At 50.4% G+C, this 26709-nt stretch overlaps 4 protein-coding genes across 11 annotated transcripts in view; 1 reads left to right on the top strand and 3 right to left on the bottom strand.

The window, feature by feature from the left end:
- Positions 1-46: 46 nt before the first annotated feature.
- On the bottom strand, positions 47-16013 carry rnf19b (ring finger protein 19B). 8 transcript variants are annotated; one of them, XM_061664577.1, is made up of 13 exons: positions 15836-16013; positions 10766-10871; positions 10570-10638; positions 10250-10490; positions 9515-10164; positions 6357-6556; positions 5521-5665; positions 5197-5359; positions 4849-4963; positions 4360-4500; positions 3651-3816; positions 3461-3574; positions 47-2660 (listed from the first exon to the last, which is right to left on the bottom strand). In XM_061664577.1, the coding sequence occupies exons 4-13, from the start codon at positions 10265-10267 to the stop codon at positions 2318-2320; spliced, it is 2055 nt and encodes a 684-aa protein (XP_061520561.1). In that variant the 5' UTR covers positions 10268-10490; positions 10570-10638; positions 10766-10871; positions 15836-16013; the 3' UTR covers positions 47-2317. The 8 variants fall into 8 exon arrangements, with proteins under 8 accessions (XP_061520561.1, XP_061520560.1, XP_061520565.1 ...); XM_061664576.1 differs by lacking the exon at positions 10766-10871; XM_061664581.1 differs by lacking the exon at positions 10766-10871 and having other exon boundaries at positions 9515-10195; positions 10327-10490.
- A 1535-nt stretch (positions 16014-17548) lies between these two features.
- Positions 17549-22799, bottom strand: ak2 (adenylate kinase 2). Its single transcript, XM_061664233.1, has 7 exons — positions 22600-22799; positions 20280-20405; positions 20093-20203; positions 19912-20006; positions 19028-19100; positions 18336-18555; positions 17549-17754 (listed from the first exon to the last, which is right to left on the bottom strand). Exons 1-7 carry the CDS (start codon positions 22696-22698, stop codon positions 17747-17749), a joined length of 732 nt encoding a protein of 243 aa, XP_061520217.1. The 5' UTR covers positions 22699-22799; the 3' UTR covers positions 17549-17746.
- Positions 22800-23286: 487 nt separating this feature from the next.
- Positions 23287-26385, top strand: illr4 (immune-related, lectin-like receptor 4). Its single transcript, XM_061664232.1, has 7 exons — positions 23287-23858; positions 23950-24024; positions 24801-24899; positions 24981-25067; positions 25361-25524; positions 25820-25944; positions 26018-26385. The coding sequence occupies exons 1-7, from the start codon at positions 23792-23794 to the stop codon at positions 26220-26222; spliced, it is 822 nt and encodes a 273-aa protein (XP_061520216.1). The 5' UTR covers positions 23287-23791; the 3' UTR covers positions 26223-26385.
- Positions 24538-26709, bottom strand: part of zmym4.1 (zinc finger MYM-type containing 4, tandem duplicate 1) — a 27905-nt gene continuing 25733 nt past the window's right edge. Inside the window, exon 31 of the mRNA XM_061664228.1 lies at positions 24538-26245. The gene's annotated coding sequence lies outside the window, so the exon portion shown is untranslated. The remainder of the gene's footprint in view (positions 26246-26709) is intronic.

Raw genomic sequence — 26709 nt, 5'->3', positions numbered from 1 at the left:
TCAGATTGTGTTTATTTCTTCGCCACAAAAAAAAAAAAAAAAAAAAAGTCATTCACAGTCCTGCATGTGCGTCCTCATGCCAGGGCGAGACTTTGAGAGCGACAGGAAGTACACGAGCACTTTCGGTACACTCAAATATTGCTAAATCTATATTCTCTTCATCCAAATCGGTCCAGTCGACGCTCGGGCCCGCGGTACATTCGAGCGGTTTGTCACACACACGCAGGCAGAAAAGCAGCGAACGGTGCAGCAAAACAAATAAGCAGCAGAAGGCCTAAAGGAGCTCCTCGGACACGGAGAACATTCCACCAACGCTCGAGAAAGCGTTTTCTTTTGGTTTGTTCTCGTCATAGGCGAGCACAAAGCTGAGAAACAATTCGGGCCTGTGAGAATGATGAAGACGACCGCCGGTGTTTGCCTCCAAAATCACAATTCAAAGGATTTCAAAACAAAAAGGTTTTGGAGGTTAACACCTAAGTCACATCCGACACGAAAGGCATCCCGGTGTGAGATTAGTTGAGTTTGGTTGTCGGCAACTTCAAGGAGACATATTACACAAAAGTGACCTTTTCCGTGTCTTTGATTGGATTGAAAAAAAAACAAACAAAAAGTGTCTTAAATCTGCCGGTTTCTGAAGATGTATCAGGGAATTATGCCATCACAATTCAGCTAATTCACATCATTTGCACCCCCGCGCTGAGTTCGCCGAGACGCCCGTGCGCCACATACACACAGTATAGTGAATGAAGTGCTGCGTCCAAGAGTGAAAATGCTTCGACTGTCTTTTTTTCTCCACACTTTGGGCTCGGCTTCCGATCAATCGGCTCGCTTCGCCCCCTGGTTGTCATGGTAACGACAGTTTCTAGGGCACGGCGAGCAGTACGGCACGGGGCTAATTTCAGCAAGACAAGAAATGCGTGTGAATTGTGCTCGATGTTTTGTTCCCTTGGGCTACGTTGACAGAAATGGGAATTGTTTTTAATTGTGTGGGAGGAAAAATGCGTAATACGTCTCCTTAAATTGCAAATACATAATGACGACGATGATCGCGACGATGACGAGTAGCCCAAAACCATGAAAGCTAGGTTTGGGTAAAGTGCAGAAGTGCGCATTCAAAACAAACAAGGAGGCCGACCAACCGCAGGCACACAAACGCACAGCGACAACTCGTCGCGTGGGCAAACCTCCCTCAAAACGGAAATATTTGTTTTTAATTCTTGCCGCCAATCGAAAGTAACGCAGTGGCGCCTCGAGATACGAGTCGAATTCATTCTGCGAGTGGGCTCGTCGCGCAAAACCGCCACATCTCAAATCCTCTTCCCCGTTGAAGTAAAGGGGAAAAAAAGAAAAACAGAGAAAGCTACTGTTCGTGTCGCTGCCCTCTTTGTCTATTGTCTACTTACACGGCGTTTGTTGATGCGTTTCTCTGAAGGCGCCACTGCGTCGTCCGCTTGTGCCTCCAAACGTTTGTGTTGTTTTTGCGTATTTGACTGTTTCACTCCTTACAGTGGCCGTCTGCTGCTGAAGACGCGCTCGCGCCCTCAGCAAACAACAAAATCTCAAATGAAATACAGCGCGACGAGGACATGGAAGCCACAATTGTTGTTTCGCGCACGCGTTGCTCAGCTGAGAAGCGCCGCGTGGAAAACCGTTCTCTACATCGGAGCCAAGGCTTTCGGCACGCGGGAGTAAACACGCTCGTAGAAATCTCAGAGGTAGAACTCCGACAATGAGACGATTGTCAGCCGGATGCCAGGGAGGCAAAAAGCAGCAAAGGAACAAAAAGAAAAACAAAAAAAAAAAGGAAGACAAAAAGAAAAGCGTGAGGGGAAGCGCGAATGTGTGTCGCGCGTTCCCGAGAGCCGCTGCCTCTCGGAAGCCGTTTGAGCATTTATCTGCTATCCTTCATGTGGTCCACATACTAGAACACGCCGGCTTCGCTTATCAGACGATTCAATGCACTTGTACAATGACCTCGTCTTACCAATAAAGTTGTTGCGGTTTGTTGTTGCGCATCTGCGCGCTGGCATTTGCAAATTTGCCTATTCTGAATTTTGGCACTTCCGTTACTCACCGTTTTTGTGCAGTGACAGTATTGGAAGTGGATATACGCTGAAGTGAGGCGTTTCATTGAGACACAAGTAGTACTCTGCCGCCATCTTGTGGCATCTATAGGCAATTACAAATCTTTTGGGTTGGCATCAATTACGTGTTGTGTCACAAGTGAGGAGAAAGAGTATACTAGTATGTGGAGCTTGCGCCGGATACGAAGGATGCGGCCTAAACGCCGAAAGGACATTCCGCGGGCGCCGGCGTCTCACACGTACGGGGCGACGTCGGCGGCACGGGCGCCGAGGCCTTCGGCGGGGGCGCTCGGGGCGCGGCACGAGGCGGCCCGCGCGGGCGGCGGCCCCTCGGGCCGGGGAGAGTCGCAGTCGTCGGACGTCAGCTCGCCGACGTCGTCCGACTGCGTGTCGGACGTCTCCGGGTCGCCGCGGATGCTCTCCGGCCGGGCCGGCGCGACGTCGCCCGGCGGCGGGCCCGGGGCGCCGCGGTCCAGGGGCTCCCCCGCGCCCGGCGCCAGGTCCTCCTCGCTGGTCAGACAGAGATGGCTGGGTTCGGTCTCGATGTCCACTCGGACTTCCAGGTTGGTGCGCTCCCTGACGGCGGACGTCCCCCGCAGAAGAAGAAGAAGACGACAAAGTGAGCGGCGACATCGGGGCTCGGCAACCTAAGACTCGTGAGCCGAACCCGAACGGCTGACTTCCTGCGTGTGGTAAGACGCAGAGCGGCTACCGTGCTCGCCGTTCTCATTCGCTGATGCCCGCCCTGCCTTTTAAGGCCATCCATCCATCCATCCATCCATTTTCTGAGCCGCTTCTCCTCACTCGGGTCGCGGGCGTGCCGGAGCCCATCCCGGCTGTCGTCGGGCAGGAGGCGGGGTACGCCCTGAACCGGTCGCCAGCCCATCGCAGGGCACATACAAACAGACAACCGTTCGCACTCACAGTCACGCCTACGGGCAATTTAGAGTCTCCAATTTATGCATGTTTTGGGGATGTGGGAAACCAGCGTGCCTGGAGAAAACCCACGCAGGCACGGGGAGAACGTGCCAACTCCACACAGTCGGGGCCCGGGGATTGAACCCGGGTCCTCAGAACTGTGAGGCTGACGCTCTAACCGGCCGCCCACCGTGCCGCCCCTTTGAAAGCCATACCTGCTAAATGTCAAAGATACCACAGTAGAACGTGAGGAGGGTGACCCCAAGCGGACAGAAATAATTCCTGCACCTCACATGAACGGGATGACCAGCAGAATCCTCCATTATACAGTCCAAATATTTGAGAGTAAAAACAGTAATGACGTATTTTGGTGTATTTCGGGTCACTTTAGGAAAAGTTGTCAAAGCTGAGTGATATTTGTATTGCTGTCAAATTTGAGGACACGAAAGCCGCCCAACCTGTCAGGCAGCGTGTAGGACGAGACGATGGTGCCCGCCATCCCGCCGGCGCAATCGCTGCCCGCCCCCGAGCCGCCCGTCTCCTCGGCCGGCTCCCCCGCCCGGACCTCCGGCCTGGAGCGGCGCACAAACACCTTTCGCGTCACTCGTCCCGACTCGTCGGCAGCCGTCCGAGCGCCGTCGTCCTCACCTGCCGTATTTGCCCGCGCGGGCCTCCGGGGTGTCGAAGCGGGGCGCGTCCCCGACGGTCCCCGGCGCCAACGAGAGGCCCTCGCCGGGGGAGGTGGCGCTCAGGCCGCCGTCCGGGCCGCTCTCGCCCAGGCTCGGCGATTTGAGCGCTCGCCACGCGTCCGCCACTGGGTCACGCGCAATTAGCCATTAGCATCGTCGTCATCGTCATCATCAACATAATCGTCATTGCCATCAAAAACAAATGGACAAAATAAAAAGGTTACATGTCCTTTTCAAATGTCACAAAGTTGTAAAACAAAATGAACGGCTTAATAGCCTTAAAATATGTATGCTGTCTTGTTTGTCATTTTTCTAATTGATTGTTATTCTATTAAATTGAATGGCAAAATATTTTCAACAAAACTAAAATTCAAAAAGAAAATCCACACAAAACAATTAAGATTGAACCTCTTAAAAGGGTTAAGGCTTGGTCAGGTAAGGCAAATCTGTCCACTAGTTGACATCTGTGAGCTACTAGTGCGACGAGAGAAGCACTATATGTCAACTAGTACAATTGTATAATGTCACAAGTGGTCCTCGTTGTCTACGAGTGCGCGCTCTTGCCTCATTCGTAACCGCCAAAGTTGTCCTACGAGTGAGGACAAAGAGCGTGCGAGTACACTGACCTCCAGGTATCAAGGATACAAGGATAAATGCTTTCTCCTCACCTGTGATGGGTCCGTCGTCCTCGTCGAAGTCGATGCGCACCCCGCGGCCTTTCCCTCGGCTGACGCCGCAGCCGCCGCCTCGGCACAGCGAGACGGGCACCACGCCGTACACGTACGCCAACATGATGGGCACGCCGATGCCTGCCCCGCAACGACAAGACGCCCGCGCGCGATGAGTCTCGAACGGCGAGTGCGACCCAAAACAAAAAACACTTGGCCCTCCGAGCGCCACCCTCGTTACTGATCGTAAAATACAGTAGTTAGTAGGGCTAAGTGTTCGTGATGTTTCAACACCAACTGCGCACGTACAGAAGAGTCGAACGGCAAAGTTGTACTGAAGTCACGACTCTGGTAAACTCAATGTTCAATACAAGTGACCTCGACTTCACAAATAAATATGCCGCGGTGGATTCCGACTAACTGTAAGTCATCACTCGAATTTGTCCGTTCTCATCGGAATGCGCCGACGGGATGCCGCCGGCGTCTCACCCACGCTGACGGCGGCGATGACGGGCGCGGTCAGGACGGACAAGGCCACGCCGCCCGCGACGGCCAAGTTCCTGCGCCGGCGAGACGCCTTCTTCAGGTCGTAGTGCGCGTGGATCTGCGGCACGCAAAAAAAGTCAAGACGTGAAGATTTGGGGAGGAGATCGAATTTCTACTTCTTCGACAGACACACAAACGACAATGAAACCCAATCGAAGCAGATTCGTCAATTGCGAAAGGAGGATTGAAAATCTTCAATTCATTTTTGGGGTCAAATGAGGCCTCGCTTTTGGAGACGCTCTTCCTCGTCCGACATTTGTCTTTATTATCGAGCTCGCCGTGAGGTCCCACCTTGCGCCCGACGTAAACGGGGATGCCGATGAGCATGGCGGGCACGGCCACGCCGGCGATGAGCGTGATGCCCACGGGGGCGCCGATGAGCGTGCCCAGCTGCCACAGAATCTTCTTCTTCCTGCTCCACGGCTTCTTGCCCCAGAAGGTGCAGCCGGACGGGCTGCGGAGGCACAAGCGCCGTGAGCGATCTGACGTTTCGGGACTGCGGACGGACGTGTTTCGCAAAACGAAAGCAACGCAAATGCCGCAAATCCGCTCCAGACTCTGAAAAAGCAAAACAAAGATTTTTGCGATCTGTTTTGGGATCAGGAAAACGGCCACCTGAGGTAGTGCAGGTCCGAGATCTCCTTCATGCACAGCCAGCAGAACTCGCAGCCGCACACGGCGCACGTCATGTGATTGCAGCTGCCGTCGTTCATCTTGATGATGTAGGCGCCGCAGCGCGGGCACGGCTTGATGTCGTCCGCTAAGCACACGACACACAAATCGCTCAATCGGCTGCGACGGCCGACGCAAAATTCCACATATCGGAACAATATCGGCGTCTGAACGCATCGAGAGATTTGACTTTTTTCCTGAATGGAACATGTTGAATCGCTCATGTTTCTGAATTATTTGAATTGACACGTTTGTGCTTTTAGCGTTATTTGTGCTTCCGTCCATGTTTCGCGCATTGTGCGGTGTCCTTGAGTGGCCAGAAATGTCCCCAAGTATAAAAAGCAATCATTAAACAGGCAATTTCCATCCAGATTAAATTTGTGACCTCGCATCGACACATTTCATTCAAATCAATGACATATTTTTTTTTTTTTTTTTTTTTTTTTTTTATACTTACCGTCACACGATCAATCCCCAAAAAATAAAATCAATTAAAATGAAAAAAAACAACTGTGCTTATACAAATCGGTCACGCGGGTCCGCCGAGGTCGAATCCAGGCAGGTGCACTCTCCCCGGTTGATGAATTTGTTTTTCTGCTTTTACGAAAACGTTCAAAAATGACTTTGACAATTATGCTATTAAGCTAACGATTATGGCGGTATGCTATCTAAAAATCAAAAAATCAAAAAAGAGAAGAAAAATGATACGATAACAATTTCACAGCGGTCAGTTTGCCAACCGCTGGTGAAAATAGCGCAAATCGCGCGTGCGTCCTTACCGGGTCCCTGCTCCTGCGCGTAGCTTGGCGAGCGGGTGCCGTGCGCGTGCAGCGATTGCGCCCGCTGCTGGCGGGCCGAGTCGCACGTCTGGTTGGGGTGCCACGCCTGCTTGCAGTGGTAGCAGAACTCGGCGCCGCAGCCCTCGCGCCGGCACGCCAGCCGGGGGCAGCTGGCGCAGCCCGAAGCGATGACGGCGAACCTGGACACGGAAAAAAGATGACCGCCGGCGGTTGATAGAAAAGGTCTACACGCCCCTGTTCAAATGCCAGGTGTGTGGCCAAGCTACATGATGGAAAAACTTGTTCCACCGTGAAGGGGATCTTTCACCTGTGCAACTCATTTGAAATAAAAATAGACAACTGAGATTGCACAAGTATGCACACCCTCTTATAACTGGGGACGTGGCTATGCTCAGAATGAACCGATCACGAGCTAACGCACGTAAAACGGGCCGCCGTTTAAAACCCCTCTGATTAATCAAGTTCGGTTGTTCTAGTGGGCTTTTGCTGACATTTCTTGTTTTTGCTTTTTGCTTTCTAGTAGCCTGAAAGTTTTTTTAGATCGAGGTCAGGAATCCTGTGATTTCAGACGGTCTCTAAAGGCAACACTTGGCTACAATATAAATCAAAAAGATTGGAGGACATTTGGTTGATCTGTGAAGACTTTTGTGATTTCAGATTGTCACTGAAAGCAACACCAGGCTACAATACGCAGATGGATGATAGACAGACATTCGAAGAAGGACATTTGGTTGCTCTGTGAGGAATGCGCCTGAAGGTAACACCCGGCTACAAGGAAGCAGGCGGATACAAAAAGGAAACAGGGACGAGCAGGTTTCCAAAAGGCGACACGTTGTCAGCGTTGCGTTTGGAAACACGCCGACAGGAGGAAGCGTTTCGCACCACGACGCAGCGCACACGCACGTCGAGTGCAAAAACGGTGGCGCGCGCCGGTGTGTTCAATGAAGTCCCGTCGCCCCTGGCAACGCTGCCTCTATTTCGCATCCCCGATCGTCATGGCAACTGTCAGCAGCGGCAGAGGGCCCGACGCTCTTACCGAATAGGCCGATCCACGAGCAGACATACGGCGGATTTACAGGCCGGAACGTCCGGCGAGATCCGAAATGTTCCAGATGCTCTGATTACCTTTTGGGTGCCAGTACGACTGCGACCTTTCCCCTTTCCCCACCACATAAAGTAAACATCACAGGAAATGGAAATTGTGATATAAAGATACGACAGCCTTTGGTCTTTGGTAGATCGCAGAGCGCAGACTTCCCCCAATGCTAACAACGAAACACGTCAGTCTGAAATCAGGACGTGGCAGCTGATAGCGACGCACTCCGCTCCTGTAGGTGGCGGTAATGTGCATTACAAAGTGACAGGCGGCATTTTGTTCATAGGCCTCCAAGCGACCGAGTCGGGATTTGGGTTGTTTCGGCTTCCCGCGGATCGTTACGGTCGGCGGCGAATTTAACATCGATTTGGCCCGTTCAGTTGGGTAAGCGTCCGCGCATCACCGTCGTGATCTGCGGACGCTTACGGTCGCAAATGACCTTCGATCGTAGAGTCGTACTGGGAAGAATTTGACTTTTCCGCCCACATTTTGAGGGTTAGGGTTAGCTTTCCGACAGTTTCGCCCGTATCCTTCTAGGACGCCAGGAAGTATCCGAGTCAGCTGACTCGGGAAAGTTATGGTTTGAAAAAAGCGGACAAGGGACTCCCGCCTCCGAGGGCTCCCGCGACGGGGAAAGGTGCCACCCGGTCCGCGTTGCGTCGCCTCGGAATCAGTCGACGGCGCGGACGCTTTGGAGGGCGGCCGAGTCGGAGCCGGCGTCGTCCCTCGCGGTATCGAGGTCGGCGGGCGGCCTCGCCGCGTTGCTGCCGACGCGCGAGCTTCGGTTTGACCTTTCCTGGCTTTGCTGCAGGGCTGCGCAAACGTTTGCGCTCAAAGGCCACATCGGATTTTTAAAAGCAACAGATCATTTGTAGACATGGTTAAAAATTCAGTTCAATATGTAAAGCAGTTTATTTTAATATCAGAAACATACTCAATTTCATTGTTCCTAATTAGCCCATGATTGACTAAACTATTAAACTAATATTTGTATTGTATGTCAAATCATTTCATTTTACAATGATCTAAGAATCCATTTTCCTTTTCTAATTTTGAACGCGTCCCCCCTGTCTCACCCCGCATCTGGATTTTGGCCTGTTCTCTTTTGTGATTCAGGGGCGCGCGTATAAATCAACTTGAGTTGAATTTGATTCCTTCTTATTAATTTCATTATAACTAAAACAATTTGATTGGACGACTATTTTCATTCATTGTTAACAATGAATCACTTCACCGATTATTTAATGCTATATATTCATAGAAAATCAATTCCAAATGAAGGAATAAATGTGAACTGATTAGCTTTCTCCCCACCACATTCAGTCTCTCTTTTTTTGTTCTACTTCAGTATGAAATGAGAGCGCTTCAGCCACCTGCGCCCTTATCAGAGGCGGCCACACGCTGACGCAACGCCGCAGTGTGAAATGGTCTCGATTCCAGATTAGGCGGCGGACGGGAACAATGTGAATCTCACAGCCGCAAAGCGTGCTGTCATTTCCTCCGCTTCCTGTGCGCTCATTGGGACTTTCCAGTTGTCAACTGCGAACTCGGTTTACGAGGTTCCAAACGATCCGTTTAACGATTGTACCGCAGCATACCGAGAGCTGTTCCTAATATTTGGGCTTTTAGATTCACCCCGTTATCTTCAAACTTTGACGTCGCGCTCCAAATATCTCCGCGATATCTCGTTCCCAAGTCGGAGCGCTGGAATGCGCCTAAAATGGCCGCTCCGAACCAAAACGGCCGACGTCGTGTTCGGTTTCGGGCGTGGGTTCTTGAGACGACGGACGCGTCCCGCCAATTTCACGTCCATTGGCGAAACCGGCGTCGGGCGCCGACGTTGCATTTTGTGACCGGCTGACGGGACGAGCCGAAAGTAAGTTGAAGTGTGTTTTAGTAACTTGAAATGTTTGTTTGGAATGTTTTTCAAGCGACGCTTTCATGGCCGGGGCAACGCTGAGCGCGAAGCTAACTCGCGGCCGGTCAGCGCCGCTCAGCGTTTCAGGCCCCGGTTCACCGCAGCGCCGATCGTATTGCTTACCCGCAGTCGGGCGCCGGGCACCACCTGCAGTCGGGGTCGGCGGCCAGGCAGCGGCGCAGCAGGAACTCCTCGTACTTGTCCAGCAGGGCCGCGTCGTCCAAGATGTCGGCCACCTGCCGGGGCGCCAGGCGCTCGGCGCACTCGGGGCAGCTGAGCTGCACGCGGCTCTCGGTGATCTCGATGCGCAGGTACTGGCGCAGGCAGCACAGGCAGGAGCGGTGGCCGCAGCCCAGCAGCTCGGGCAGCCGCTCGGCCGGCAGGCGCACCAGGCACAGGGGGCACTCCAGCAGCTCGCGGTCCCGCGGCGGAGCCTCGCCGCCCAGGGAGGTCCGGCCGCGGGAGAGCCGCTCCGAGGGGGCGCCGGGGGCGGGGTGCTCGGGCGCGGGCGGCGCCGGGGCGGCCGGGCTCAAGGCGGTAGACGGTAGAGGCTGCTGCCGCGTGCGGGGAAGGCGGGACGGCGGGGCGGCGGCCACCCCCTCGGGGCGCTCGGCCGCCCGGGAGCCACGCTTGCCGTGGAACAGGCTCCGGAAGGAGACGCGGCGTCGGCGCTTTCCGGCCGGCCGGCACTTCGGGTCGGGCGCGCCGCTCAGGGAGGAGCGCGACGGCTCCGAGTCCTTCTCCGAGCCCATTTGTAGTCCGAAGCGCTCACGCTTGGATGTGAAGAAGAAACAAGACCGCCTTCTGGGAACGTTTAGCGAGAAAGCAAAAGACAACTCAAGACTTGGAACATCTTACGTCTCCCGTCTCCATCATTTGGGTCTCTTTCGGGGGTTGGGTTCTTCCCAAACCCGAGAGAATTTCGAGTCGCGTACACGAGAGCCCTCCTTTCGGCAGCGTTCGGCAGGAAAGCAAAAGCCGACTGGAGACTTTGAACGGCTTACGTCCCCCGCCTCGATGTTTTGTGTCTCTTTCTTCGCAAACGAGCGCGGAGGAGCTCCTACGTCCTCCCGGCCGCTAGCTGCGGGTCGCGCGCGCGCTGTGTGAGGAAGTCAGACAAAGAGCGTGCTCAGTTCCAATATCCTACGGTGCCTTGAGATACGAGTGACCCGACTTACGTGCTTTTCCAGCGGCGAGCCGTCAATCCGTTTTTCGTTTTGGGCGCAAACTGAAGTTTACTCGTCAAACTAAACATAAAAGAAAGAGAATTACACGCTGGGTATTTAAGCAAGCGCATAACATACAATGAGAAACCCCGTAGGCTAACAGTTAGCATCGACGTGGCGGCGTTGTTAGCCTTTCGGCGAGACTCACAAGGATATATTCTTTATCTTCTGCGTAGAACGACTAATAATACTGCCGTACTGAGAAGCAGCCTCCGGCAGGCCGACAGCACTGTACTTTACAGCCGTACGTCTGTCTGACATTGCCCCCAGGTGGCCAAGGCATGCACACCAGAATGAGCAGCACAATTGAAGGAGAAAGTGGGACAAAAAGGGTTCCATTAGTTGTAATGTGATTTAATTATGCCATCATTGTTTGTTTTTAGAAAGTATAGTATTATATTTTCTCATTAAAAACACACACTACAAACATCGTTTGTTGTTTTTTAGGGAGGCTGGAAACGATTCATTTTCCTTCATTTCGCAGGGGACAGATGATTTGAGATATGCGTGTTTTGACGAGCGAGGCCAAAGAACAAATTCAAGGCGTACCTCAAGGCACCGCCCCAACCCCATCTTAGCATTTACTGTTGAAGTGTTTTAAATGGGTTTTTTCTCAAAACTGTTTCAAGGTAAAAATTGTATTTAGCTTTTAAGTGCAAAGGATTTTAATTGAATCATTATTTAATTACAGTTTTTTGAATATGCAAAATGTTTGTGAATTGATGTATAGTCAAATAAAAGAATATACAATGACTGTCTAATAGTATTAAACCAATTTTATTGAAACAAAGGTTTGTCCACCCCTCTTATACACACACCTCAAATAAAATCCATACGGCTTTCAGCGGTTACCGTGGCAACCCCGTCACTTTCTCAACGGGATTTGTAACTGTGTACAGATGCCATAAGATTGCAACAAAGGATCACCAAGCCGGGCTCGGCCGATCCCGGGCTCCTAGCATGTACACGATCACAAACCCATGTTACCTAAACGACTGGTTTCAGCAGTTTCATTCTTCGACACGAACAAACCGCCTGCGGGAGGCTCATCGATACGATCGCTAACATACTATTAGCCTAAATAACACTGACGTGACGTCACACACGGACGAACAAATGCACACAAAAGGCGTAAAGCACGGAAATGCAGACGAAAAAGCACTTGAACACATTTAAGCTGACAAAAACACCAAGATTCCACCGGACGGCACGAAAGTAGATCTTGAATTGCTTTGGCCCGAGTATGAAAAACAGCCGACAGCCGACCGAGATTTGCAGCGAAAAAAGCGAGATCGGTTCCAAAAACAAACCTCCGAACACGCGAACGCCGAACCGCGAGTACGCAGGGGTTGACAACATACGTCGCTGGCACGGAAAGATGAACAAGGATTATGGGGCATGAATTCATAATCATTTTCTGACCCATGACGAGAAATTGGATCGGTTTGCAAGTCTGAAGGTTCACGTGGAGCAAAATGTGCACGAGTGAGTCGATAAGCGCGACAAGCCAACTACTCTTGGTAATATCGCGCAAGCGAATACAACGTGGGACAGCTGTGTGTGTGTGCGTGTGCGTGTGCGTGTGCGAGAGAGGCAGATGGGTCTGAACAGGCCGAGATTCAACCGCGCGCACACGCACGCAAATGCTTATTGAACAGACTTTGTAAGCTTTAACCAAACCAAAACCAGGAACATTTTGTTCACATTCTGCGTGACGTGATTTCAACGCTATCGCATCGTTTGGCGTTTCCAGTCAGCACGATAACGAACCGCCTCATCGAGAAACGTGTCCGGCGCTTCGAATGGAGCTGGGAATGCTTGTGCGGAATAATAGGCCGGCCCGTCCGATCAACACATTACAACGCAGGACAAAGATCATGACGTTCAGACAAACATTGGCCCCAAAAGCGAGAAAAAAAAGAAAAGAAGAAAAACATTTCATTGGAAAAAAACATTTCTCTGTATATATAAATAAATAAATACCAAAGGACAAAGTATCGTAAAATAGTCAAACGTTGTGCCTGGATTTCATAGCGTTATTATTGTAAACGTAAAGGCACCCAAAAGCAAATGATTTTAAACATTCCATGATTTTTGAACTCATCTGCCGATGAGTCGGTTATCAGATTTCATTCTGCCAAATATACGAATCGGCATCGGCCTAAAAGAAAAAATCCATTCCTGTCGTGCCCTAGTTATAAACCTTTAACAGACTTCTATAAAAAATGTCAAAAAGTATCATTGAACCCAACAGACCTCCGCCGGGAAAGCCGGACAACAGCGTCGACGTGACTCTGGTTCCCAGTTCGAGGACAAAAATATACGAGGTCGGTTTTATTGTCGCTAAAACATTCTTTGATGGTCGGGATGGACGTGACGGCTTTTAGCGGACCGGAACGATGCGTCAAGGGATGCGCCGGCAATCGGGAGAGAAGCACCGTGGCTTTTAGAGGACCTCTGCGAGGGTCCCGAAGTGGGTCACCGCCAGCACCGGCGAGTAGAAGAAGAAGACGAAGACGAAGACGAAGACGAAGACGAAGCCTGCTCGCTTGAATGAATAATTCAGGCGTCGTCCGCACCGCAAAAGTAAACGCGGTGCTGACAGGAGGTCGGAGCTCCTGATCGGTTCCATCGGGAGCATTTTATTGCTCGCAACACCCAAAAACTAAATCCGAATCATGACGTTTGTAGCTTTAGAACGAGCTCGGAACGCTTCCTCCCAAAAGTAAGCGGGACCGCGTTCCCGTGCTCGCGTCGGACTCATTTCCCACCTGCTGTGCCGGCAAATCTCCCGGCCTCCCTTTTCCCCCAAAACGACACGGAAAACTTTCGACGTTCCCGGAAGAACAAGAAACATTCGGAGTTACGACTCAGTGCACAAGGAAACATCGCGGCTCACGCGTTAGCCATTAAACAAGTTTCATGATGGAATTTATTTACTTGATTTCTTTTTTTAATTGGTGTTTCTCAGTGCACTCATGATTAAAAAAAAAATTTGAAGAAGAAAAAAAAAGCAAAGGATAGCACCCTTAAACCACAAATTCAAAACGTTCATGCGATTCGCCTTGCTCGTATTTTCGCTGCAGATAAGAATCGCGGGAATCGATGGAAAGATACGAGAATTAACCTTTTTAAATACACAACGACGATGTTGCAATTTTTTTTTTGCCTGGTCACGCAAACTGAGAAAATCGATTACAAGTGGGAATTGAATCCAATTTGATGAGAATTCTTTGATCAAATATTGGGAAATGAACAATTCATCCTGAATTTTTGATTTCAGGATGTGAAAATCTTTTTGGGTCTTTGTGACTGTAACTAACGTCGCGCCGCACATCTTTTGACAAACTATCAGTCAATCCACAGTTCCATTCTGCCTCCGTTACATCACAATTCATCAACAATCAATCGGCAGATTATTAATCAATAGATGAATCGATGATTATCTTTTCTCGAAGCTATTTTTGGGGCAGTAGATGGCTATTGTTCACCGTCAACATTCCACACGCTGACAAGAAAAGCAGTGCCCACATTGAATTGCAGTAAATGTGCAAGCAGTCCTTGAAATTTCATTCGTGTGCGTGTGTGTGAGGGGGCGAGCTAATGGCGCTAACCCAGCACGCACACACACACACACACACACACACCTATGACTGTGTGTTTTTGAGCACAAAATGTCCACACATCATGCTGAAGGATTCCAGCTTCCTTCAACACTTGTTTTTACACAGCTTGAAGAAATGGTCGGAGTGCCCCAGGGATAATATCTCGAGCCTCTTCGCTTCATATGCAAAGCGTGTATCGATGACAATAATCATAGTCTGAAGTTGTTGGTTTGAACTAGCAAACCAGCTTCAGTTCATACAGATTTAAAGCCAATGAGCCGAACGCATTGTTAAGGGTCAAAGTTTATGGGGGGGGGGAAACTGCCCTCGATTCTCATTGAGCCCAACTTTGCTGTTTCGCTTCACTCCGGCCTCCAGTCGGCGAGGCCTCAGGAAGGCAGCGGCACGTTGGCTTTGAAAAAAGACGTTCAGGGGGAAAAAAGCTCGTTCGGCAAGCAGCTGGCGAGCGTAACGAGGCGTCTGGCTAATAGTTTTGTCTGGAAGCGGCGAGGGCATTTTGGTAAGCGATGAACGGGAAGCCGCTTTTCAATGTTTCTAACTTCCCGGCGGCGCCGCCGAGAGCCGAGTGATATTTTCAGAGCGTTCCGGAAATAACGGAAAGGAATAAAAACGCCGAGATGACGGTACAACAAGTGCAGCCGGACCCGGTGACCCCGAAGGCGCCGCCTTTCAGGGAGGAAAGGGAAGCGCGATCGGCGGACACACGCAAAATGCGTAATTACCCTCGAGGTCACGCTCGGACGTTTCGGGGCAAAGGAAATCGTCAGGGAGCGAACGACAGCTGAGCCAGAGCTGCACAACGTGCGTAACTCACGCCCACGCTCATTTCCGTGAGCCCGTCTACGGCATTTGGCGTTGCACGTTAGCATCAAGCTAGCAGACTTTTGTTTGATGAAATTCTATTTTCCGGTCGGACATTTTGGTGTTCATTTGTCAGTTTTACAGTACACCAAAAAACGCCTTGGCCTTTGTGTGCGTTCTTATTCGGGTTCGGGTGCGCAGAGTGCGCGTGGCGCAGAACGCGTTGCGTCTTTGGACGAGACGAGGTTTGCCGGCTGCCGCACTCCAGCGGCGCTGCGGATGATGCATTGTGTCGCCTTCCCTGGAAAAAGGCGCACGGGGAGGGCACGAGAGGGCCGGGAAGTGAGCAGGCGAGGGCCGCGGGCGGCTGCGAGGACACGCCGGGCTCACGCTGCTTTCCTCATGGCGTCTTGTGTCCACACTGAGGACGGCGCTCTTTTGTCTGGGATCGGGCCGTCTCGCCACAGCGACATGTTGCGTGGCCCCACTCAAGACGTCCCCGCGGACGCCCTTTTGCCTCGAGTCACGTTGTCTGCGTCTGGCCGCGCAAAAGACGCGCGTGTGACGACCCCCACGAGGACCGATGTCGCCCTCACTCGCGTGCGTCCACACCGCCGTGTCGGCGGTGTCCATCAGACATCCCGACGATGGGGACACGTGTGTCGCGTCGCCTTCCCAGCCGCGAATCGCTGAGCATGTTCGCGTCGGCCGTGCGTGACTCGGGGATATCGAAGGTGCTCTTAAATCTCCCACTCGCTCCCGCCCAGCAACAGCAGAGAGACTTCACCTACCAGCTCGCGTCTCTCGTCCGCGACCGACACCGACTCCTCCTGCTTCGCGAGTCCGCCTCTCGGCAGCTGACGGCGGCCTGAAAAACCGGTGCGTCCCGTTGAGTGAGTGAGCGCGGTGCTCCGGTGTCGTTTCGCGTGATCGCCGCCGCCGCCGCCGCCGCCGCTCGGTCTCTGTCTCTGTCTCTCTCTCTCGCGCGCGCGCGTGACGTCACGGAGGAAAGCCCCGACCGATGACGTCAACGCGTCGACCTTCCTCCAACGGCTTGAAGTCGTCCCAAACTTGGACCTTTGCCGTAGTTTCACAAAAAGGAAGCATTGCGTTTTGCAGGCATGGACGAGCGGGCCAGCAACACGAGTGGGTTGGAGGCGCGGGTGAACAAATAAACCGGGACTTTTAACTGCGTGGGCTGTTGTCATGGCAAAACGGAGGCATTGCTCCTCACGCCTTTGGAGTGCCATTTTGTATACATTTCCATCATCTCGGAACAAATCCAACACACATTGTTGCTTGTTTTAAATGAGGCGCACGGGAGGGAGCACGCCCTCCGCGCAAACGTGGGTGACTTCGGGCCGAGGTTAAGAAACAAAGCGTGTCGGCATGAGAAAATGAAGGCTTGTGAAGCTGACGGAGCGCCGTCCTTGTCGATTTTGATGGCTATCGTATGAAAAAAGAAAACGCTTTAGCGCTCATTGGTTACAGCAGGATTACGGGGAAAAGATTCGAACCTATCCGAGTTAATAAAGAAAGCGTTCGATTTTGATGCGAGTCTTGCAACGTCGTTCTCCTGCGTGGCTTTTCTGCGGGTTTCCTCCCACATCCCCAAAACATGCACGGTAGGCTGACTTGCCCGTAGCGGTGAATGCGAGTGCAAATGGGTGGTTTGTTTCTGTGCCCTGCGATTGGCTGGCGACCGGTTCGGGGCGTACCCCGCCTCTCGCCCGAAGTCAGCCGGGATGGGCGCCGGCATGCCCGCGACCCGCGGGAGGAAAAGCGGTACAGAAAATGGACGGATGGATGCTTTTATTCCATTAAAATCCTACACGTTGTTTACCACCTTGATCCAGCCATCCATTTTCTAGCGCTTATCCGAGGTCGGGTCGCGGGGGCGGTAGCTTTCGCAGGGACGCCCGGACTTCCCTCTCCCCAGCCGCTTCATCCGGCTCTTCCGGGGGGATCCCGAGGCGTTCCCGGGCCAGCCGAAAGACGTAGTCCCTCCGGCGTGTCCCGGCGGGACGTGCCCGGAACACCTCACCGGGGAGGCGTGCGAATCAGATGCCCAACCGCCTCATCTGGCTCCTCGATGCGGAGGAGCGGCGGCTCTACTCTGAGCTTCTCGCCCCATCTCTGAGAGAGAGGAACCTCATTTCGGCCGCTTGTATCCTGGATCTTGTTCTTTGGGTCACGACCCACAGCTCGTGACGCCGCACCGATCCGCCTGTCGATCTCCCGTTCCGTTCTTCCCTCACTCGTGAACGAGACCCCGAGATACTTCAACTCCTCCACTCGGAGCGGGATCTCACGCCAGACCCGGAGAGAGAGGGCACGCCGCCCTTTTCCGACTGAGGACCGTGGTCTCAGATTTGGAGGTGCTGATTACCACCTTGATATGGGGGAGGGGGAGGGGGAGGGAAAGTATGTCAAGGTGGCAAGAAATATTTTCATGCGTACATTCAGAGAGTCGAGTCACCCAAAAAGACAAAATGTGAGCGTGGTAGAAAAAAAGATGAGGTTTATTGGAAGCACGGGAACGATGGAGACGAAGCTCGCCTCGCTCGGAACACGCCGGGATTCTAAGGCTGGCGTCGAAGGCCCGCCACGTGAGGATTTCTCCGCTTCCGTGCAGCCGCCGTCCCGTCCGTCCTTCTGTCGCAACGTTTCTCCGGTTCTTCGTGCGAGAGTGTCCGCGGGATTCAAGCAGCTGGAACACAAACAACAAGAAGAACCAAAACAGACCAGAGGGTGTGTTGGTTTAGTTGAAAGAGAAGACTTCAAAGCCAGTCGTCACAGAGCCCTTCTGGGACGCGCCTTAGACATGAGCTCACATTTGAGGGGAAATCGGCCAGCAAAGCGGGCGGCTGAGCTCAATTAAAGAGCGAAACGTTCCCGCTGGGACGACCGCAAACATCTGCTATCGTTTTATTTTCTCGCCTCTCATCAGTATGCGGGAAACGTCCAGACAGAAGGAACGCCGCGGACCGAGGAGATCAAAGGCAAACCGGCCCAAAACCGCTAAAAGAAACTTTGCCAAAGAAACCTTTCAATTGTTTCAGTTTCGGAACACGTTTAAGGCCGATGACGCCGCAGGCGTGCGGCATTTAAAAGTTCTGTTGAGTCATCAACAAAAAGACATTTCCCGTAGCACGGAAAAAGTTTTTTCCTGTACTCGCCAACGGACCAACAAACCGCTATCAGAAAACTGCAGTCGTTTGTGTTTACAAGCAAACTTTAGCTTCCAGCCGACGCGAGTGACGTCATCAACGTAGGAAAGGGAAACTTTACAGGCGGTGGCGCGGGCCGGGGCGGCCCGGGCGGCGGCGAACGCGGCCGCGATGGAGGCGAAGACCACGTCGGGGCTCTTGGCGGCGTCCACGGCCGCGTGCAGGCCTCTGGCGCCGTAGTACTGGACCAGAGGCGCCGTCTGGCGGTGGTACCCGTCCAGGCGAGAGCGCAGCGTCGTCTCGTTGTCGTCGCTGCGGCGGATCAGCGGCTCGCCGGTCACCTGCATCAAAGACACAAAAAAGGTAAGAAAGAGCTGCTTTTTTGGGGCAGCCTTCTTCAATTTAAAAAAAACTAATCAAACTGCTTGGTTACTTGACATTTCCACAGCAGCCTGTTTAGGCACCAAACTAGTTGGCTCTAAATAGTCTTAATTCATTTGAATTTAATTCTTATTCCACAAAGTCAATGATTATCAGAATACCGCGTTTAGACTAGTGCGGGCACTTACAATGTATTTTTGCAAAAATAAAAATGGCCTTTAAGTTGCTCTCATAATGTTGACTATCGATTTTTTACAGCAGCCCGTCGAGGCGACAAACTGGACTCGAATAAGCGTAAAGTTGGTCTACCGCCACCCTTTGGTTTCTGAAAATGACTTTGGATTTCCTACGACGGCCTTTTTAGGCAGCAAACGATTTGGGCGCAAGTAATAATGAAGTCATCGCTGCTGTACGCAGCTCTGCGCTCCTTACGTCATCTTTCATGGCCTCTTTGGGGGGATTGAACTCCTCGTGGTACGAGCGGCCGCTGGGCTGATGAATCAGTCTGCCGGGACGGAAAAGACATCAGAGGCGGCGGCAAACGTGGCGATTCGTTCACCACGCCGTTGTCTTTTCGGTAATTCCGTGATTCTTTTTTTCAGGTCGCAAAGCGATCTTCCGCCTCACAGCGAACCCCCGAAAGATGGCGCTCTGCTCACTTCAAACAAACGGGTCTCACTCACACACACGCGTGACTCCAAAATATAATCATAAATAATATATGAAAATGTTAAAAAAAAGAGGCTAAAACAATCAAAATAGGCTCACAAATGCTGCCAAAATAGTAACAATTCACAAACAAAATTGTAACGAAATGCTAACAAAACACTCAAAAATCCTCCAGAATGCAAAATCAAAAAAATTTTAAAAATTTAACTCACCAGTCGTCTTCAATCCTGTGGATTGTCGTCAACCTTCAGATCCCAGTCTATAATATTCTAATTAAACGCTATCAAACACTATTGGAAAAAAATGCTACCGCACCGCTGACAAATCACTAAAAACTCTACCAAAGTGCAAATTTAAAGGCTTTCAAAACATTCAAAAAATGTGGAGGGAAAAAAAGCCCATCGAAAAGCTAAGGCTAATGAAGCGATATGAGAATGCTCTGGCTAAAACGATTTTAAAATGCTAACAATATGCTACCAAAATGCTAAGAAAAATGCTATCAAAACTATCAATACGCTGAAAAAGGCATTCCAAATACTGATGAAACACCAACAAAATGCTACTAAAATGATGACAAAACCACCAAAGGCTAACCGAACACTATCAAGCGCTAGCGAAACGCTCTCAATAAACTTGCGGCCGATTACCTCCCGCAGATCCTGCGCACCAGCAGGGAATCGTCGATGGCAAACTCTACGACCGCGTCCAGCCGCTCGTGTCGCTTGTCCAGCAGCTCGTCCAGCTGCAAAGAGACAAAAACAGGAAGTCACGCCATCGGCCGTCCGTCCGGGCGCGGCGGCGGCGGCGAGCGAGCGAACGACTCCCGACCAGCTCGGCTTGCTTGACCGTGCGGGGGAATCCGTCCAATAGGAAGCCCTTCTCGCAGGGGGGCGTGTCCAGGTTCTTCTCGATGAGCTCCACCACCATCTCGTCGCTCACCTGAAGAAGCACAGGAATTGACGGACGGGTGACGGGAAGCCCCACCGGTCGCGCGGCGGACGCGAGCGCCACTCACCAGCTTGCCGGCGTCCATGGTGCGCTTGAGCTTGTGGCCCAGCTCGGAGCCCGACGCCACCATGGCCCTCAGCATGTCCCCGGTGGCCAGGTGACACACGCAGTAGCGCTCGGCTAGTCGAGGGGCCTGCGAGGGGGACAGCGGCCCGTGCGGGCGGTGAGCTAGTCGGACCCAAACGAGAGCGGCCTTGGCTGATCGTTACCGAACTGGTGTGAGGCGGGTCGTTGACGTTACTTCCGTTTAGGCGGCCAAAAATAACCGATTGTCGGAAAACTGGTCCAGTCTAGCGGACCTGCGAGAGAGGCGGGTCATTCAAGTTGAATCCATTTTCATTTCCGTTTAGGCCCAGGGAAGCGCGAGCCCGGCTGGTTGATTTCAAACAAAGACCAAAACATAGCGCCGATGTTATATTCACGTTGCTGCCTGAATACTGGTTGCAGTCTCAGTGAAAGTCAATTCCGTTACTTCTCAAAGATTAAAAACAGCTCAGATTCCATTTCACTCTCTCTCTAAATATTTACTTTGAATTTACAGCAGCCTTTCTACGCAGCACACTACGCTCCTTTGGCCTAAATATTTGCGTCCTGGTCGTCCATTAGGCTCGCGGGACACCGTCCAAGTCAAGTCACGTGGTTCGCTACACCGCACTAACCAGTTTAGCCAGAAAACGAGTGTGCGCATCCAAAAGGAAGTCCAACAGCAGTCATGTTGTTCAGGGGAAAAACTATTTCAAAACAGCTTGGATCCAGTTAGTAGTTCTTGATGTGTACTTATGATTTCTCGAGCAGCGCAGTTGTGTCCCCATACGGCCCTGGTTTGGGCCCGCTTCCTTCCGGCTGGGGAAGCACTGTAGCAACCTCGAGTTGTGTTCAGTGTTGACTTTGTAAACAGACCGAAGTCAAGCTCAAGTACGAGAAGGCACTCTGGAGATGCGAGCAAGGTGATACTAGTGCGGACACTATGTTTTAGATCAGTGGTCCCCAACCTCCGGTCCGTGAGGCATTTGTTACCGGGCCGTGAAGAAAGAATGACCAATTTATATCATTTCTGTTGTATTGCGTTTTCAATGCATTTTATTTTGAAAATTGACCGGATCGTCTCCGCCACAACAGCCGCGTGTTCCAATTGACAAGACCGCACGGAACGCCGCGGCAGTTCCATTTCCGCTGCCAGACGACTCGCTAACGGCGGAAAGCTCGAGGAACCGATCATTTCATAAACTCATTCGGTTCATCACGTTCACTGAAAAGATTCGTTCTTTTGAACAAAACAACACGAGAGCGCACTTGTCGGTGATACGTGTCTAAAAATGATAACTTCAGTTAAATACGGTATCGGTACAGATCGCTTTGTACCAGGAAATGTGATTTTTGTTGTGAGAACGTTTTTGATTGGCCGTCCGCCTGCTACTCAAATTTTGAATCACAGCTAAACTAGTTGCGGACGCTCAGGCACTCATGAAAACTAGTTGCGGAGAGGTCGCAGTGAGGCAATACGCGCGCGAGGGTCAATCGCCGGGTGTGAGTCGCCGACTGTCATTTGTTGGCGATTGTCCAGTCGCATCTCAACATACACAAAGTCACACTTGACACCCGAACCCTGGATTGAAACCTAATTTAGCAAGATAATGAAAAATTTTAATAAACAAGTGGAACGTAATGAAATAATTCAAATATTTGATCACTAACAGTAAAGAACTTCATTTTGAAAATCAATCAAATATTACCAATGAGTATTTGAATTATTGGTAGCTCTCATTCAAAAGGTAAAAAAAAAAAAATGTTTTTTTTAAAAATGTTTTTCACACTTTCAATGGCAAAATGTCTTCCTCCTTCCTTATGCGTCCCAAATAAAATGTCATGGTTTGCAACGTGACTTCTGAAGATGCTTATCCCATTTTTGGGATACACAGCATTTCTCTGCCATTGGGTAATGTGTCTGTTCCAAGAAAACTCTCACACGCGCCTTAAGCGTTATTGATGGACATACATGAAAATGATACATTCGTTTGTCTGCTTTTCACTGAAGTTGGAGCAGTTTCAGGGTTTAGATTAGTTTAGTTGCCTGGGGGGAACGAAAAGTAAAACTAAGCTTCAGGCAACTGAACTGAGCACAGATGAAACTTGAAGGTTTAACAATAATAGCAAAGACCGGAAAGTGGGGGGGGGGGGGGGGGGGGGGGCCCGCTTGCTGGGTGAAACTCGGATTGAAGAAATTTAAAAAGTGAGGATTAGCCGCTAGCTAAACTCCAGCAAGCAGCACGCGTCCAAGCTAAAGCTAACGCTAAAGCTAAAGCTAACGCTAGCCGCCGCCCGCTCACCTGGGTCCCCTTCCCGGCGCCGGGGGGCCCCAGCAGGATGGCCCGGATGCCCTCACGCACGTCGGCCATCGCCTCTTTGAGCTGCGCGCTGGGGGCCATCGGCGGAAGGTGGCGGAGGACCAGAAAAGAAACTTGGGTTTGTTTGCACTAAGTGCGGCGGCCGTGACGTCGCCGTCGTTCCGCAGCTGACAGCTCAGCTGAGACGCTTTCTTGGATTTCTATTGGCTGAAAAGCAGGCAGACACCGCCCCCAAGATGAATGCACGTTTCTGAATGGTGCGCAATGTCGGCTGTTAAATACGCATGTGCTGATTGGATGACAGGGAGATGACGTCAGCCGTGTCGACCCACCCCTTCATTTAAATTGTAAAGCGAAGTTTAACCATTTCTTTTGATTATAAAATCAATATCTGGCACTTTTCGGCTTCAATAAAAAATGCTTAATAAATTAAATGTGTTATTATTTTGTTAGCGGCACGGCAGGCGACTGGCGCGCAACATCTGCCTCACAGTTGTGAGGTTGCGGGTTCAACTCCTGGCTCGCCCGTGTGGAGTTTGCATGTTCTCCCCCGTCCGTGCGTGCGTGCGCGGCTTTTCTCCGGGTACTCCGCTTTCCTCCCACATCCCAAAAACATGCGCGCGGTAGGTTGACTGAAGACTCTAAATTGCCCGAAGGCGGGAATGTGAGTGCCAATGCTTGTTTGTTTCTATGTGCCCTGCGACTGGCTGGCGATCGGTTCAGGGTGTTACCCGGCCTCTCGCCCGAAGTGAGCTAGGATGGGCGCCAGCACGCCCGCGACCCGCGTGAGGAGAAGCAGTACGGAAAACGGATGGATTATTTTGTTATTAATCATTATAGTATATTATTAATCATTACTTCCTGTCATGGCTCTTGATTGCTCACTAGTAACTTAACAGTGTCACATAAAAGTCTTAAAATGTCTTAAGAGAAAGAATGTTTGTTTTTGTTTCTTTTCCTTGGCAATTGGTTATAATTTCGCCTTTTACGTGAGCAATGCGGCTCAAATTCCCAAAACTTCTCTTTGTACGACTTTTTGGGCACAAAAAAGGAAGTGCAACTCAGAGACCAACAAAACATCTGATTTTGGTGATTAATACCCTCCTTCCTCACGTAAGCCTGAAACAGGAAGACAGTCAAGTGACGATCTTGACGCTTTCGTCGGAGTGCAAAAATGCCAGAGACTGAAGTTCTCTACTCAGATTTGGTTTTCGTCAAATCACGGGGAAATCAAAGCAGGGGTGAGTGTTGTTCAGAAAGTGCGACTCGAGTCGATTCATTCATACTTTTTTTTTTTTTTGTGGGTCAAATTGGATGAATGTGGTTGGACAGACGCAGCCTCATCAGCGCCTGAGACAAACAGCGCCAAAGTCATCGTGGCGAAAACACAGTCGAAGCCACTGCACGGTAGGTTTTCGCCTCAAATTGTGTCATTGGCCCGTCTTTCCACCTGCTTATACTTCCTGGAACCGTTCAAGAGTACTACCCCTTAATCAGGGCCTTTTTAGGGCCTAAAAATGACCCTTGAACTACAAGTCTTCCAAAAGTTCCTAGTTCTTTGTCTTAAAGAGCAGTTTAACATAAAGAAATAAAATCGAACACATTGCCAGCAACAAGACAATTGACTGTAAAAAAAAAAAAAAGAACAACAATCAACTAACTTTTCGTCATCTGTTATGTTACACAAACAGGTTCCTGTATTGTTAGCTATTACAGCCACTATTACAGCAGTATTAGAAACGAAATGAATTTTTAATGAGAGAACAAAAAATATACAAGGATTAAAAATATATAAATTGGATAGCTTTTTTTTTAAATGATAGTAGCATTAAACAATAAAATATATGTGAAATTTATTTAAAAGTAGCAGCAGCATTTAACAATGACAACAGTTATAAATTGATTTAGAAAAATGTTAGTAACAGGATTTAACAAAAAGATTTTAAAATTAATTACAAATGTTAAAAAAGTGATTATGCTGCCCAGACAGAACTAGAGATAAAAATATATACAGTACATTTACATGAAAGACAAGGGGATCTAAAATTGAACCCTGTGGGACACCAATGCTGGAAAATGAGTATGTTAGTGAGTGTGTGTGTGTGTTTGTGTGTGTGTGAGAGAGATGCAGTGCACAATTAAGTGCGTATTTGTTTATGTATGTTTTATGGGTCCTGTCACAGGTGCCAAGCCAGTGAGGTCAAAGTTGACGACGGAGAGAGTGGCCTTTGTGGTAGTGTGTGTGCTCCTGGTGCTCGCGCTTGTTGCTCTTTGTTACATCTGTGAGTTTTTGTTTCGTTATCAAGCAGTTTAGCATATTAAGGCGCATCATTTATTCATCATGGCCGCCTCCTTTCTTGCAGCTTACCAGAACGTTCAGAGCAGGAAGAACCTCCAAAGACTGAAGGCTGAACCCGAGGTGTGGAAAGCCAGTCAGTCAGACGGCCAGAGTGAGTTAAAACGCTTTACTGCGTATGTACGGCACTTGCTTACTTTATTAAGCAGCTATCGGTTTCGCATATAGCTAGCCTCGTTAGTTTAGCCCAGCTAAGCTTCGTAGTGCCACGGATAGGCCTCATGTCAGTAGCTTAATGTTAGCATGTTGGCTAATAAGCTAGCAGCAGCAGCATGCCTGTTGATTTTTTAAGTAGTCAGAAGACAGCAGAGGTTTTGGCCCTCACATTAGCGGGTGTGTCGTTAGCATTTTGAGCTCACCAGTGTTTACCACAAAGTCTTTGTGGAGTCTTCCAAAAGGACGGCGTCTGCAGGAGTTGCGACTCAGGTTGGGAGCTTAACGGAGAAAGCTGCTACCGGTTCTCGACCACCCAGGACACCTGGGAACGGAGCAGAAGAATTTGCCAGCTTCAGAATGGCAACCTGGTGAAGATCGACAGTCGCGACGAGCAGGTGCGACGAGTCTTATGACGGCCTTTTTGCAGCGCCTGGCAAAACTGATTTAAGCCCACAAGTTCTGCCTGGCAACAAGCGACCAGAGCAATTCCTTTGCAAACGCGGCGGCTAAGCTAAGCTACAAGCTAAAGTCATTTAAGTTGAACAAACTAACACATTTCATGACACCTTTCCTACATCACAAGAAACTGAATTTCGTCACACTTTTCATCTCGCAAGAATGTGGCTGTTTCAACACCCCCACTTTTCCCAGTGTGCGATCTCACAGCCGCACTTTGTCAAATGTGATTAGAGCTTTGTGGAGAGGAGACTGAGGGACAAAATGAGCTTCCAGGAAGACAAGTTCTGGATCGGCTTGACGGACTCCAAGCAGGAGGGTCGATGGCTTTGGGCGGACGGCTCGCCTCTGGACCCGAGGTTCCGCATCCGTTTGCGCTCAACATGATGGTCTTTTCTTTTGATTCAAACGTTGTCATTTGCGTGTGCTCAGCTTGAGCTTCTGGGCCAGGAACGAGCCTGACAACTGGTCGGGGGACGGCGGCGGCGAGGTCGGTGAGGACTGCGTCCGCATGGGCGAGAAGGACGGCGCTCACGAGCTCCTGTGCTGGTTCGACAAAGCCTGTGGCGTCCCGCACAGGAGCGTCTGTGAGAAGACAGCGCGGAAGGGACGGCGGCCGTCCTGCGAATTCCTCTGAACACAATTTCTCTTTGAAGTCCACTGAAAGACAACATAGAATGCTGTCATAGAATGTGTACAGTTCAGGCTAAAAATAGACATGGTCAGGTCAAAGTGACTTTTGATTTGTTGAACGTAATCATTTTGACTGGAAATGACCCAATAAAATGGCAAAAAAATTATTATTATTATTTTTTTTTTATAAAAGTACAGTGGACCCTCGCTATTAGGGACTGGGCTAGACCGCGAATAGCGAAAATCCGAGTATTATTGACGCCCATTCTAATCGCATAAAAAAATAAACCACCAATAAGCATTTTTGGGATTGGTTCCCTCGCAAAAAAGAAAAATAAATTTTTAAAACTGAAGAAAAACAAAAATCAGCAAATAGGTGAATCCGCGGGTGCTGAGCTGGAAATATATGGCAGTCCACTGTTATTGACAATCATAATTGCCATGAAAAACAATTTACGAAAAAAATATGAACAAAAAAAATATATATTTGT

This window comes from Phycodurus eques, chromosome 20 (genome assembly GCF_024500275.1).
Source record: "Phycodurus eques isolate BA_2022a chromosome 20, UOR_Pequ_1.1, whole genome shotgun sequence".
NCBI lineage: Eukaryota > Metazoa > Chordata > Actinopteri > Syngnathiformes > Syngnathidae > Phycodurus > Phycodurus eques.
The sequence above is the reverse complement of the archived record's forward strand: the minus strand, read 5'-3'. Positions and strand labels throughout refer to the sequence as shown.